The sequence below is a fragment of the Elephas maximus genome, chromosome 22, assembly GCF_024166365.1.
Source record: "Elephas maximus indicus isolate mEleMax1 chromosome 22, mEleMax1 primary haplotype, whole genome shotgun sequence".
NCBI classification, from domain to species: Eukaryota; Metazoa; Chordata; class Mammalia; order Proboscidea; family Elephantidae; genus Elephas; species Elephas maximus.
Genome location: NC_064840.1, coordinates 27,216,345 through 27,230,376, shown reverse-complemented (window position 1 = coordinate 27,230,376; position 14,032 = coordinate 27,216,345). Strand labels below are relative to the sequence as shown.

Sequence of the window (14,032 nt, the reverse complement as noted above, 5' to 3'; positions counted from 1 at the left end):
AGCCCTGGGGTCCCACAAACCTGTCAAGGGGGCTGCTCAGAACTCTGGGCCCCACAGCGTCTTAAGAAGCTCACAGTTTGGTATACCTCTTAAAGGGGCTATCCACCAAAGCAGGGGGATGGAGCCAGAGAGGCGCCAGAGGGTTGGGACCATTCCTACACGGCCCTCTCTCAGCCTTGCCGCTCACCCAGCTGCTGCCTCCACCTGAACATTCCTTCTGCTGCCCTCAGCCAGGTCCACATTTTGTCTCCCAGGGGATCTCACAACGACCCCAGCTCTACCATGCGTCTGCTATCTCTTCGCCCCTTCCATTCCCTTTTTCCCCTTCCATGGGAGCAGCCCCCTTGTACTGGGAAAGCTTCCTAGCCCTGGGTTTTCCCGTGGCGATGAGCTCCTTAAGGGCAGGAATGGTGTCTGTCTTGCTCACGGCTGTACCCCTAGTTTTTCCTCAGTCTCGTGCCTGGTGCATAGGAGTGCCTAAATAAATACCTGCTGGCTAAAAACACATCTATGGAATAAGAATTCTCTGCATATAGTCCTTAGCCACAGTCTTACTTTTGCCAGCCCTGCGGCAAGACGGCAGCCTGAGAGTCCTGACCAGGACAGTGCCATGAAGCCCTGGGCTGCGACAGGGACAGGCGGGTCGGCGGCAGGAAGGCAGGAGGTGGTGTGGGATGCTCAGCAGCAACAGTGCCAGTGGCATCTCCTTGGGCCTGTCCAGCAGAAGGGCACTTACTGAAATCAACGGCTTAATTACCCTGGTATGCAGGTAGGCTAAGGGCAGGAGGCAGAATGGAGGTGTGGTCTGCTTCTGGGATTAAGTGGTCCAGCATCCTTGGGCCAATAGCAGAGGAACAGTGGGCTAACTGTTTGCAGCCCAGGAGCTGCGTGTAGACCTGGCTCCAGCCCCTGACTGGGGGCCTATGAGCAGCTGTTTACCCTTGTCTGGAGGGAGAGGTGTGGCCTACTTGAAGGGGTTCTTGTGAGCTTTGAGAATGGCAATTCACAGCAGCTTACATGGAGCTAGAGTCAGCTCACACTTCAATTTAACTCTGGTTCGGCCACTTCTGAGCCGAGTGGCCCTGGGTAAGTCATTTAATTTCTCTGAGACTCAGTTTCCTCATCTGTAAAATGGTATTACAACAGTACCTCACAGCGTTTATGGGAAGTGTCAATGAGGCAACAAATGTAAAGAACCTAGGGGGTATTTTGTTCAATACACAGCAGCTCTCATCACCGCTGTACTCATCATCACCACTGCTGCCACCATCACACAGGCACTCTTTACCAAGTTCTCCTCAGCCCAGGTTTGCTGGCTGCCTGGGATCATTCAAATTGTCAAGGCTGCTGTGCCTTGTGGCCTGTCACACGCAAGTCTCTGCTGCCAGAGGGTGCTCTGGTCATGAGCCCAGGGCCTGGCCTGGCTCCCCATTCAGATTTCCCCACCTGACATGCCACTGCCCCATAAGCCTGCATGCTCAGGGGCAGCCCTCCTGCAATGATGCACTGTCCTCGCCATCCAGACAGGATGGGACAGCAGGACAGCGAGGAAAGGCAAGCTGGGCTGATGCACCACCTGGCCAAGCCCTTGGGAGTCCTCCGTCTACTGCTAAAGAGGTCGAGAAGCCTAGGAGGAGTTCCAAAGAGAGAATCTATAGTAAATCCCCAAACTTGAAGTACTAGCCAAGCATTCTTAAAAGAGGTCTGAGATGTTCTGTGAACCGCAGAGTCAAAGGAAACAAGCCACTTAACTGAAACAACACCCCCTAACATCATCCAGTAATCTTGGCAATAACCCTGGTGGCGTAGTGGTCAAGTGCTACAGCTGCTAACCAAGAGGTCGGCAGTTCAAATCCACCAGGCGCTCCTTGGAAACTCTATGGTGCAGTTGTGCTCTGTCCTATGGGGTCACTGTGAGTCAGAATCAACTCGATGGCACTGGGTTTAGAAGACGGGGAAATAGCTTGGTGAGTTTAGGTAATATGTTCCAGGCCACCCAACCAGAGGAAGAGCCTGGATTCAAAACTGCAGAAGCCCTGTTTCTTTCACTACACCAGCTTCCTTCTCAGCTTCCCTTACCTATCTTCTCTAACCCTGGCTCGTTAGCAGGCTTAGCTGAGGGGAAAGGCCGCAGAAGATTCACTCTCATGTAGGCAGAAATACCCGCCTCCTGACCATCCTCTGCGTAACCCCAGGCAGGACCCAACCAGGGGCAGAGGCCATCGTGGGCCAGGCTCTGCTTCTCAGAGACAAGAGAGGAGGCTGCTGATGACAGTGCAGTCAGCACGGAGGCAGGCTGGCAGCTGGACCTGGCAGGTGGCAGTGGGAGGGAGTGCTAGTGGAACTGAATACTATTATTTTTAACGGGCATCTTTTGTTTTTGCCCAGCTAGCATCTATTTTGTCTTCTGGGAACAGAAATGCTGGCCTTCCTTCAGCAGCTCGCCCTTTTCTCTGACCCTTCAATCCATGGAGATGGGAATCTGAGCCATAGTGGTTGGCTTGGGGGTCATGTGGACAGGCCCTGGAATGTCTGCTGGAACTGACTGAGAGAAAAGCTCTTTCCACAGGAGTTTCTAAGTTGTGAGGACACAGTCTGGAACTGCTGTCTCCCCATGGCACTCACTTCTGGGAGTCTGCCTGAGACAGAAGCGACCCCAGGGATACAGAGACAGACCTGAAGCCACCACTCATGTACCCTCACTCAGGAGTGCTGAAAGGCAGGTGCTCCCTGGTGTTACCACTTACAGGAACCAGTTAGTCCTCTTCTGGGTCTGCATCAGTTTGCTTTAGAACCAGTTATGGCCAACACCAGTATTACCATTAATGAGTGCTCTTTGTGGGCTGGGCAAGTGCTAAGGACAGTACAGAAAGCACCCCATTTAACTTTCACAACAACAGGATGAGGGTCTGTTCCACCTTGTTTTACATAAGAGGAAACTGAGGCTAAGAGAGGTACAGAGATTAGCTTAAAGCCACATAGCCAGGAAGTGGCAGAAGAGGGGTTTGAACTCTGGGACCTCAGATTCCAAGGCCCATGTTCTGACCCACTAGGTTACGCTGCCCCTGTTGGCAGCTAAGAAACTGTCTTTACAAACAGACTTTTTAAAGGCCCACGTTCTCCAACAGATAGTTCCCAGTTCAAAGAAAAGCAAATACAAATGAAAAGATGCTCAACTTCACTCATAACAGAAATGAAACTACAAAAATAAAAAGCTCTTTGATGTACTAGAATGGTGAGCAATAAGGACACGGGTGATCGCACACACCTGGGATGGACAGGGACTGGTACAACTTGCTGCTGTTGTTGCCAATGAGTCGATGCTGACTTACGGTGACCCCATACGTGCAGAGTAGAACTGTTCCAAAAGGTTTTCAAGGCTGTGACCTTTCCAAAGCAGATCGTTAGGCCCGTCTTCTGAGGTGCCTCTGGGTGGGTTCTAACCGCCGACCTTTCGGCTAGTCCAGCGCTTAACTGTTTGCACCACCCAGGTACGATCTCTGCACCAAGGGAAACCTGACCACAGCTATCCCAACCTCCAGTGCGCATGCCCTTTTACCCAAGGATTCTATGCCTGCACATGTGCAGTACACAAGGTTAGTCACTGCAACACTGTTCGAAAGAGCAGAAGACGGGACCCCTAAATATCCATCAAGGGGGGCTGGTTAAATGCAGCCCGGGACCTCTGCTCAAAAGAACCCTACGTAGTCATCAAATAGCAAGAAGGGTTCTCATAACAAAATAACTTAATAATGGGATGATTTTTGGATATATCTTTCAGTGAAAATGGCAAGGTGTGGGACAATTGAAATTTGTATGGTATGTGCTATTAGTAATATTTAAAAATAAATGAAAGGAAATACATACGTATGTGTATACATACACACACACACAGATAGATGTGTGTGCGTGTGTCTGCTGGTGTATTTCTAAACTATCTCTGGAAGTATCCCCAAGAAACCAATAACAATCTCGGGGGTGGGGGAGGACTGGGTGGCTGCGGAAATTGGTGAGGGATTATTCATTATATGTATCTTCTCTGGTGGCGTAGTGCTTAAGTGCTACGGCTGCTAACCAAAGGGTTGGCAGTTCAAATCCGTCAGGCGCTCCTTGGAAACTCTATGGGGCAGTTCTACTCTGTCCTATAGGGTTGCTATAAGTTGGAATCGACTCGACGGCACTGGGTTTTATATCTTCCTGAATCTTTAAAACTGCAAATCAAGTCAATGTATTACCTACCCAAAGATAAATAGAAAATTAAAACAAGACCAGAAACTTCTGCCTGCCTTGATGTGTATTCGTACGATCTCTAGTTGTTGGTGTTAGCCGCCTTCAAGTCGACTCACGGCGACCCTATGTGTGCAGAGTAGAACTGCTCCACAGGGTTTTCAAGGCTGAGACCTTTCAGAAGTAGATCGCCAGGCCTGTCTTCTGCACACCACTGCAGACGATCCTCCCAGGACCCCTTATGTACCACAGTGTAGAAGGAAAAGTGGCCGTGCCTGTCACTTCTCTGTCCACTCGGTCTGTGCAGCATTGGGAGGGCAGGGCTCTGAGGCCCTCTGGCTGAGGGGAGGGTTTCAGGCAGGACAGTTCCAGCGGTGCTGAGCTGCGGGACAGACCCATGCTCTGGCCTAAGTGGGCCCCACCCGACAGCTCACCTGCGTGCTCTCGTCGTGGAAGCCCTCGAGGAAGCTTTCCAGTAGCTCATCGGCATTGTCGATGCGCTCAGCATACTCGCCCACGATCCAGATCATGGCAGCCCGGGCCTCGGGCTCGTCCAGGGAGTCCAGGTTCTCACACAGTGTGGCGATCACACTCTCGTACCTGGGAGACCAGGGCACAGCTGGCCAGGAGCAGTGTGGGAGCCAGGGCAACACCAGGAAGGCCCAGTAGGAGCCCAGAGAGGCAGGCAGCTCCCTTGAGACCTCCAGAGGGTGGTGAGTTAAAGGTATGGGAGTTTCAGATGTTACATTTTAGTTCTTATTTTGGCCTAGGGAGCAGAGAAACAGCTCAGGGGAAATTAAAAATAAAAAATGTTTTTTTTTTTGAAATACTGTCTGTGGCAGAGAAGTAAGAAAGAAATTCCTCTTTCCTTTTCCTGTCCCCAAGCAGAGGCAGATTTCCCACTCATGGAAGGGGTGGGGCACGCACTTGTTGGGGTACTTGCGGAAGATGTCCTTGATGACCACGATGGCTTCCTGGACGACATAGTTGACCTTGGTCTGGATGAGATCGAGCAGCGTGCTCACACAACGCTCTGCTGATTGCTGAGTAGAAACAGGAGGGAAGGAGACGGGTAAGGCCTCTGTCTCCTGTTTCCAATGGGACTTCTGATGAGTATGTCTTGGCCAAGGGCTCAAAGTTACTCCTGGCCCACCTTTCTTATCACAGCAGGAGAACATGCTCCTCAGATAACAGGTGGGAGAACGAGTACAAAATGCCGGCCCTGGGTCCCAAGGAGAGAGGGAGGTAGAACTAGACTGAGGAGAAGGCCAGGGGAAGAGCTTCAGAGAGAGGGGAAAGTCTTTGCGGCTTCTCCAGGCCAAGCCTTTCCAGCTGTCCTCTGGAATGACTACACTCCAGCCTGACCCCCTTCACTTTTACCTGTTTCATGAAAGAGGCTCCTGTGACCAAAAACACATCTCTCCTTGGGGCTAGCCCTTCTCTCCCTCATTCTAACATACTGCACTAATGTCCTGGTGGGAGAGACTCCCATCACAGGCACCAAGGGCAAATGCCTCAGGGGACTCGGGGTGACCAACTATCCCAGGGCCCTCTAGTCACTAGTGGACTGGTATAAGGAGAGTCCAGCTCAGGGGTCAAGGAACCACCCCAGAGGCAGGGAATGGGAAGAGATGAAATGCTAGAATATAGGACTGGAGCGGCCCCAGGGAACCTGAATGAAAGGGGCACATGGTCAGTTGACTTATGCATGACACACACCAGAATGTTCACCAGGCACAGCGCTTGCCAGAAAGCTCCATGAAGTGAAAACTAAGTCTACTAGGACCACCACCTACTTGTGGTTGCCCCATGTCTCAGCTAATGCTGCAGGAAAGCCCACGATAATGATGGGTTAATTTAATCTGCAGCAACTGGAAGGCCTAAAGGAGATTACAGAGCAAACCTGCACAATGGGTGCCTTGGGGGCTCTGGGGGTGACCCTCGGGCCTTCCTGGACACAGGCACTAGCAGATTTTGCTAGAATCAGATGGTCTTCTGGTTTCAGCTCCCTCCCTCCCTCCTCTGGCTGAGGCAGTCCCAGGGCCTCACCTCCACCTTGATGGCACAGCGGCCGATGGCTCGCACAGCTTTCCGTACAAAGTCCACATCCACCTCTGTTGCGTACTCTTTCAGCTCCGCCAACACCTGGGGCCCAAACACAGAAGCGGGGGGCTGGGGGGAGCGCTGGGGTTCTGCCTTCTGATTGAGGTGGAAGGCCCAAGCAAGGGGAGGAAGACAGCTGTCAGGTACCGAGAGTGGGACGCAGGGAAGGACAAGTTAGTTGGTAGGGCTGGAACGACCTTTGTTTAGTTGATCTAGCTGACACATCAACCTAACTACCACTTTTCAAAAGGATGGAAGATAGGTAATAATAGGGAGGAAAAATTCTTTAGTAACAAAAACATCAGTTAACATCTGTTGAGTGCTTACAGGCTCCGTGCCCTGTGCTACGCCCCCTTCATGGGGAGGGACCATTATCAGTGAGACAGACAGCTGCCCAGAGACCACAGCTCGCTGCTGGTGAACCTGGTTGACACCAAACCCATGGCCCCAACCACCACACTGCTGACCTGGGCGATGTTGGCTTGGGACGCTAGGCGGATCATGATGTCTAGCTTCTCCAGCTTCACGTAGATAGGGTCATTGTACTTCACAAAGAAGACCTTCATCTCGTGCTTCAGGATCTCAGGCCTGGTGGTAGGGCAGTGTCGCCCAGAGAGCAAGGAGCAAGGCATAAGCCTGTGGGAAAATGCCTCCACATTTGCTGGGACACTTTTCCTGGGGCCTGAGGTGGGGCCTGACATTGTGAAGGCAGGGCCCTAGCCAGAGCTGCACACTCCTAAGGGCCCACTGACCTGCCTGAGCAAGGTTCCGAGTGGCCACTGCGTGTCCAACCACATCACAGAAAGGAAACAGGGAGTGCAAACAAGAGGCAGTTTACATTCGGGAGGCAGCAGGCCCCACGGGCACAGGCTTGGGAATCAGACAGGCCTTGGTTCTAATCCCAGCTGGGACCTTAGGCCTCTGTTTCTACGCCCATGAAATGGGAATGACACCATCCTTAGAAAGGCCTGGATTTTGGGAGTGTTCCCACTGTTCCCTACCTGATAAGGATAGGTAACTGTGCCTAGACTGTCTGTACAATCAACATGGTTTATGCTGAACACCTGCCTTCCTGGTGGGAGTCTTGAATCTCAGAACGTGCCAGGCAGAGAATGTCCATGTGACCAATACCCCCCAAACCCTTGGGCACTGAGTCTCAAATGGGCTTCCCTGAGCAGAAACATGGCACATGTGTTGTTGCACTTCACTGCTGGGGGAGGAGTGCACTCTGTGACCTCTATGGGAGGGGAAAGCCCTGGATGCTGGCATACAGATTCTTCTAGACTCTGCCTATGTCTTTTCCTTCATAATCCACCTGTGTATCTTTACTATGTTACTATAACAGGACTTAGTCATGAGTACAGCTATATGCTGGATCTGTGAGTCCCTGTAGCAAATTTCTGAAGGTAGGGTGGTCTTGGGGGCCCCTAACACAGATCCCCACATAACAGGGCTATTGTGAGGGTTAGACGTGAAGCATTCAGCATGATGCCTGGCTCAGAGAAGGCGCTCCCTACACAGGTGCTACCACTGCAGAGCTCTTTCATGTGTGCCATTGCTCCTGTCCTCAAAGCTACAACTGCCACCACCTGCCTCTTTTCCTTGGATGAGACAACATCAGAGAGGTTGAGAGGGTTGCATAAGGTCACACAGCTGATGCTAATAAGTGGGCAAGACGAGTCACCAGCTCCTATGCCCTTTTCAGAAAAGAGAGGAGGAAGGAGAAGGAATGAGGACAGATGGCAGAAAAGGGAGAAGTCACAGTATAGAGGAAGGAGGTACCCTGGGCACTCAGTGCTACTGTGCTGGTGGCTGGGCGGTCCTGGCAAAGCCAGGAGTCGCTGGTGTGCCCTGGGCGGGGAGGCAGGAACCTGAGCCATGGAGCAGGAACATGGGACTTCTGCAATCAGGACTTGGCAAAAGCTGCCCAGACACATGTCAGGACTGGACCAGGCAGTGCCTCGGTGACGTGGACAACTTCTGATAAGATTTACTGTGCCAAATACAGCACAGGATGCCCTTTCACCCCGATCTGGACCTTTAGGTCACTACAGCTTATTAAGTCCAGTGACCAAGGCACGGGTGTGTAAAGGCCCACACTGCAACTCTGAGTCCCTAGCCTGATCCTGTCGCTTAGGCATTCAGAAAGCTTTCCTGTATTTACCCCCCAAATGTCCCTATTCACCTGGCGTCTCTAGGCCCCCAAGAGTGTACTACAATGGCAAGAAGCATGTGCTCTCCCAAGAGAGAATGGCTGGAAGAGGCTGCTGTTCTTGCGTACCCCTGCTCCCAGCAACAGGGCCTGCTATAAGGTATGGATGCTCAGTAGTTACTTGCTGAATGAGTCATCTGACTGTACAGGCTGGGGCAGAACTCAGGAGTCCAGTCTCACTCCACAGAGCTGCACGGCTCCCTCACCACCACAGAGCAAAGGAGGTGACCATTCCAATGAAGCTGTCCTGCTCTGGGCCCCTCAGAACCAGTGCTGGTCCACTCTTTCCTGCCTGTATTCTCCCCCTCCCCCGAATCAGGCTCTTCCCACAGGAACGGTGGATGACCATTGCAGTCCTTCCCATGGAGGGGAGAGGAGGGGACGCACAGTGCCCTGGATCAATACCCCTCCCCCATGCCCGAGGTTGATGCAAAGTCCAAGGGTTCTTAAGCATCTCGGAGTCCTCCAGCCTCAGGCAATTGGACTGGAGCTATGGACTCTGTTCCCAGAAAACAGGTACACACAAACAGAATTTTACACACGACTTCTGAAGGGCTCGGTGGACTTGGAAGCCATTCACTCTCCATGGTTAAGAACCTCGACTCCAGCCTTTACCTAGCCTGCTACCTGGTTAGGTTAAGCCAGGGTTTCCCAACCTCAGCATTATTGACATTTTGGGCCAAAGAATTCTTTGCGGTGGGGGCTGTCCCGTGCATAATAGGAATGTTGAGCAGCATCCCTAGAATCCCTAGATGCCAGCAGTCTCTCCTCCCCTTAAGGTGTCGCAACCAAAAGTATCTCTAGACATTGCCAAATGTTCCTGGGGGGACAAAAGTGCCCCAGCTGAAAACCAATGGATTAAGCTATTCTTCAAGACGTCCAGCATGGTGACAGGTCAGTTTCCCTTCGGCAGTCATTGTTCCCATCAAAGAGACTCCCTCTGGAGTGCACACTGCTGGTGTGTGGGAGGCCCGTTACCTTTTCTGCACGATGAGGTTGATGTTGCGCAGGGCCACGTACTGCAGCTCAGGCTCGGCAGACAGCAGTGTGACCAGGGGTGGGGCCAGCTTCTTGAGCAGTGTGCCGTAGTAGTCCAGGTCCTTGGACAACATCTCCATGAACTTCATCAGCACCTTCACAGCAGACAGCACCACAGCAGAGTTGGCGTGGGACAGTCTGGGGGTGACGCGCTCGCAGATGCTTGGGTCCATTCCAAAGGGGCAAAAAGGAGAGACAGACAAGGGAAAACACCCTGCTTTTAGTTCTCAAAATATCATGTCTTCTGCAGGAGGAAGTCTAGATCCTGGTTCCGCTGTCTGCTAACTAAGCCCAAGCAAGTTACAACTTGTCTGAGCCTCAGTACCCTCATCTGTAAAATGGGGAAGATACTGTCTGCTTCACAGGGTTGCTGAAGGTTTAAATGAGATAATGTGTGTAAAGTACCCAGCACAAAGTGGCCACCCAAGGAAGGACAATTAGTCTGTACATGCCTGGAGCAACAGAGGAAGAAGGAAAGCCAGGAATAGGAGGATATGGAATGTGTGACTAACTGCCTCTATGAACGAAAACTTCCTTTGCCGTGAGACTAGAGGAACTGGATGGTGCCCGACTACCACTACTGAACATTTTGATCAAAGATTCTATAGAAGAATCCTGATCAAAAGGGGGAAAATGCAGAACAGAATTTCAAATTCTGAAGGACTCCAGACTTTCTGGAGCCAAGGGAGCTGAATGAACCCCTGAAAACTACTGCCCTCATATAATCTTTAAAACTTAAACTATCCCCTGAAGTCTTCTTAAAACCAAACAGTAGTTTAGCTTAACTAGTAAAACATGCCTGCTTTGAGTATTACACTCTTTTAAGAACTATCTATATGTGATCAAAGTGACAACGGCAATTTGAAAGGTTAGACAAGAACCTTAGGGGGCAGTGAGTTTATGTTAACATGGGTGGAACAACTCAGAAAAGAAGGGTGAGAATGGTTGTAGAACTTGAAAAGTGTAATCAATGTCACTGAATTGTACATGTAGAAACGGATGAATTGGTGTATGTTTTGCTGTGTATATTCTCAAAAACAAAAAAATAAAATTAAAAGAAAACCTATAGAGCAGTTCTACTCAGTAACACATGGGTTGCCATGAAAAAAAAAAAAAAACAAAGCACCCAGCACAGTGCCTGGCATGTAGTGAATACACTATAAATGTCAACTCCTCCCTCCCCCTACTGCTAGGGCGTTCAAAAGGGGCAGGTTAACAGGTTGGTTAAGATGAACAGTCAGTTGAGTCCCAGCTGGTAACCCTGCACAACTCCCTCTACCTCTCTAAGTGGGAATATCCTTCTCTGTAAAATAAGGAATGATGATGGGACTTCCTTCACAGAGTGGCTTTAGGGGTCATCTAATGCACAGAAGATACCCAGCAGAGCCTCAGGTTGACTTTTCAGTGAAAAGTCAATAAATGGTTGCTGTGATGCTACCAATCTTTAGCCAGCCTGGGGTGACTGGGGTCTCTTTCAGCTCCAGAAGCCCTGGCTTCTATAAGTGCCCACAGCGAGCAGTAAGCTGACTGCCTGAAACAATACGCATGCTGCTGACGGTATGGCTCTGGAGAGCCGAGAATCTACAGGCCTCTCTTGAGATGTGTATGAGGATGGTTTGTGCAGAAAGGCCTGGAAAGGACCCACTAGAGGCCTGAGGCCCAGCCCGTTGTTGGAGCCTCCTGAGGACGAGGCCATGCTGGGCTGGTGAGCCAGGGACAGCCTGCTCACCTCTGGGCCTCGCGGTCGTCCTTGGGCGTGTAGTTGGCCAGGCAGTCCAGGATGAAGATCTGGCCCCACTCGGTGCACTCGTTTAGGGCGGTCAGCAGCTTGTTAATGGATTGTGGGTTCAGGTCGAGCAAGTTGCTGCTGGGGTGAGACTCGGCAATCTCTGAGAGGGCAGCCACTGCGTTTGCCACCACCTGGGTTAGAAGGTGGAAGGGGTAGGGGCTAGGGCACTGCTCATAGGCCAGGGGCAGTAGGGCTAATGCTCCCCGACACCCCGTGCTGGCCGGCCAGAAGGAGCATATCTTGAAGGGAATATGATCGATGCGCAGGGTCTGGAGCATCCCCGACACCCACCCACTCTTGGCACTCATGCTATTGACTCCTCTGTAAATTAGGGCTAAAATAACCGCACCTACCATTTAAGAAAAAGAAGCAAAACAAAAACAAGCAAGAACGAGCTCCAAGTGCCAGCAACAGAAAGCATTCCCAAATACCAAACACAGTAGACTTCATCCAGCTACAACAGCCCATTTCAGGGTTTGTCAAAGTGTGCTTCTCAGAAGTAGACAATTTCTGTGAGCCCCTTAGAGCTGCTGGCAGTGGATGGGCACTGGAGGGCAGAGGGGCTTGCCAGGTGAAGCTCTGGGCTCTCAATCCAGTTTCACTAGAGTGGCAATTTTTACTTGTGTTCTGCATTGTTTCCACTTTTCCCTATGACGAAATGCTACAACGCCCATCCCTGTCCCCGCCATTCGCGCCTACGTGGGATCCGCGTGTCTGTAGGTTACAGAGTGGGAACGACCAGGTTGAAGGGCTTGTGCATTTCATTTTTAACAAGCTCTGCCAAACTGCCTTCCAAAATGCTGCCAGCGCTGTGTGTGAGTATACTGGTACGCCTACCCAGCCACATGCTGGGGCCTTATCTTCCAGGCTATACTACTTCAAGCTGATCCTTTATAACCCTGCAAGACATGAGCAAAGGGAAAGCGCCTTCCATTCAGGGATGATGGTCTTGGTGAGAAGACAGTGATAATGACCGTGACTGGAAGGGGAAAGAGGAGGGCGTAAGTTCTGACTGCACACCCACTGAGGACCAGGCCATGCCGGCCCCTTTACCTTCGCAGCTCTAAGCCTCACGGCAATCCTGCCAGTCATGCAGAATGGGACCCATCTTACTGAGGAAGAAAAGAGGGCCCTGAAAGGTCAAGCAGCTAGCCCAAAGTCACACAGTGAGTTAGAGATGGTACAGAGAAGGAAATTCAGGTCTAGCTCATTCCACTTCAAGGTACAAGCACAATGAACCCACCCAGCAGGGCTCTGACTTCTAGGAACTGGAGAACTGCCTGGCAGAGGGTGAAGCCGAAGTCTCCCAAAGCGACCCAGGAGGTGATAGAGGAGGCACAATGGATGTGGCAGGGGCTTACCATGGGGTTAGAGTCAGAGATGAGGTCTTTCAGGGTGTCCAGGAAGCCCTGGTCCTCCACCAACTGGGCGTTAATATCATGAAGCTTAGCCACACACACGGCCGCTGTCTTGCGCACGTAGGGATCCTCGTCTTTCAGGCACTTCCGGAGGGGCTCGCACAGGTACTCTGTGATCTTGTCAACGCGGATGCAGCCCATGGTCCGCACAGCCAGGGCTCGGATCAGGGGGTTGGGGTCCTCACAGTCCTGGGGAACCAACCATTGGTCAGGGGCAGGGTGAGCCACGTGTGGCTTCAGATTCCACCTGGCCTGCTCACATTAGGAGCTCTGAGCCCAGGTGGACTGAGCAACATCAGATGGCTGCTGTGGAAGCCCCCACCAACTGGAGGAACAGTATGAACAGTAAATGCCATGTGATGGGTCCCCTGCATTTATCAGACACTGTGCCAGGGGCTTCGCCCATTCTCTCCTTTAACCCTCATGGTAGATACACAATACTGGCCCTGTTGTACTCATGAGGAAGCTGAGGCTCTAGGAAGGTTGGGGTCTTGTCCAAATCCACAAAGCAGAGCTATTACTCAAACCCACATCCATCCAGCATCACAACCCGCAATTTTCCCACTGGACCACAGAAGCCCTTGCTTTCCCAACTCTGTGTATCAGCAGGGCTGGTGGAGCTAGGGTTCTAAAGGTGCACAGAGCTAATGACTCACAACCCTCCCGCCTCTGTCTAGGGGACAGAAAATGTAGAAAGGAGCAAAGTCTAGAAGGGGGACACAAAGGACGCAGGGCAAGGGTCCACACCCAGAGGCGTGAGGAGATTCAACAGGCTTGGTGCGACCTCACATGGAATGAGTTAAGTACCTGATTTTCTGGAAAGAGTGGGGCACACTGCTGGAGAAGAGGCCCTGGGCTGAGCAGGGGGAGGCGGTCTAAGGGCCCGGAAGGGAGCCCGAGTGCTTCCACCAAGGGCCACAGCTGCCTCACCCCCCAGGAGATAAGGGGAAGGCAGAGCAGTGAGCACCCTGTGCCTCCTTCTACCAAACCCTCCCTTACCTTCACAAAGGTGTTGACGGCCATAATGGCCATGTCAGGCTGACTCTTGGCATAGTTCATCAAGTATAGGTACACCAACTTCTTCAGCTCCAGGTTGTCTGTCTGCATACAGTTCACCACGTCAGGGAAGAGGGCACTGAAATGTCAAAGTGGTGTCAGCATGGGGCAGGCTGAAGAAAGGGAGAGATTTTTCAGGCAGCTAATTTTGTGGGAGTGGGGAACAGTGGATAAGAGGGAGGGAGAAAG

General features: G+C 51.7%; 1 protein-coding gene across 4 annotated transcripts in view; it reads right to left on the bottom strand.

The window, feature by feature from the left end:
* The window catches only part of AP1B1 (adaptor related protein complex 1 subunit beta 1), a 52,500-nt gene that overhangs the window by 14,192 nt on the left and 24,276 nt on the right, over positions 1-14,032 (bottom strand). For all 4 annotated transcript variants that reach the window (XR_007514877.1, XR_007514875.1, XR_007514876.1 and 1 more), the window contains 8 exons: positions 13,787-13,922; positions 12,731-12,976; positions 11,310-11,500; positions 9,521-9,742; positions 6,798-6,918; positions 6,277-6,372; positions 5,155-5,270; positions 4,662-4,827 (listed from right to left, as the gene is read on the bottom strand). Coding sequence is in view for 1 of the 4 variants with exons in the window: in XM_049865776.1 (XP_049721733.1) it covers positions 4,662-4,827; positions 5,155-5,270; positions 6,277-6,372; positions 6,798-6,918; positions 9,521-9,742; positions 11,310-11,500; positions 12,731-12,976; positions 13,787-13,922 (1,294 nt within the window). In the remaining 3 variants the exon portion in view is untranslated. The remainder of the gene's footprint in view (positions 1-4,661; positions 4,828-5,154; positions 5,271-6,276; positions 6,373-6,797; positions 6,919-9,520; positions 9,743-11,309; positions 11,501-12,730; positions 12,977-13,786; positions 13,923-14,032) is intronic.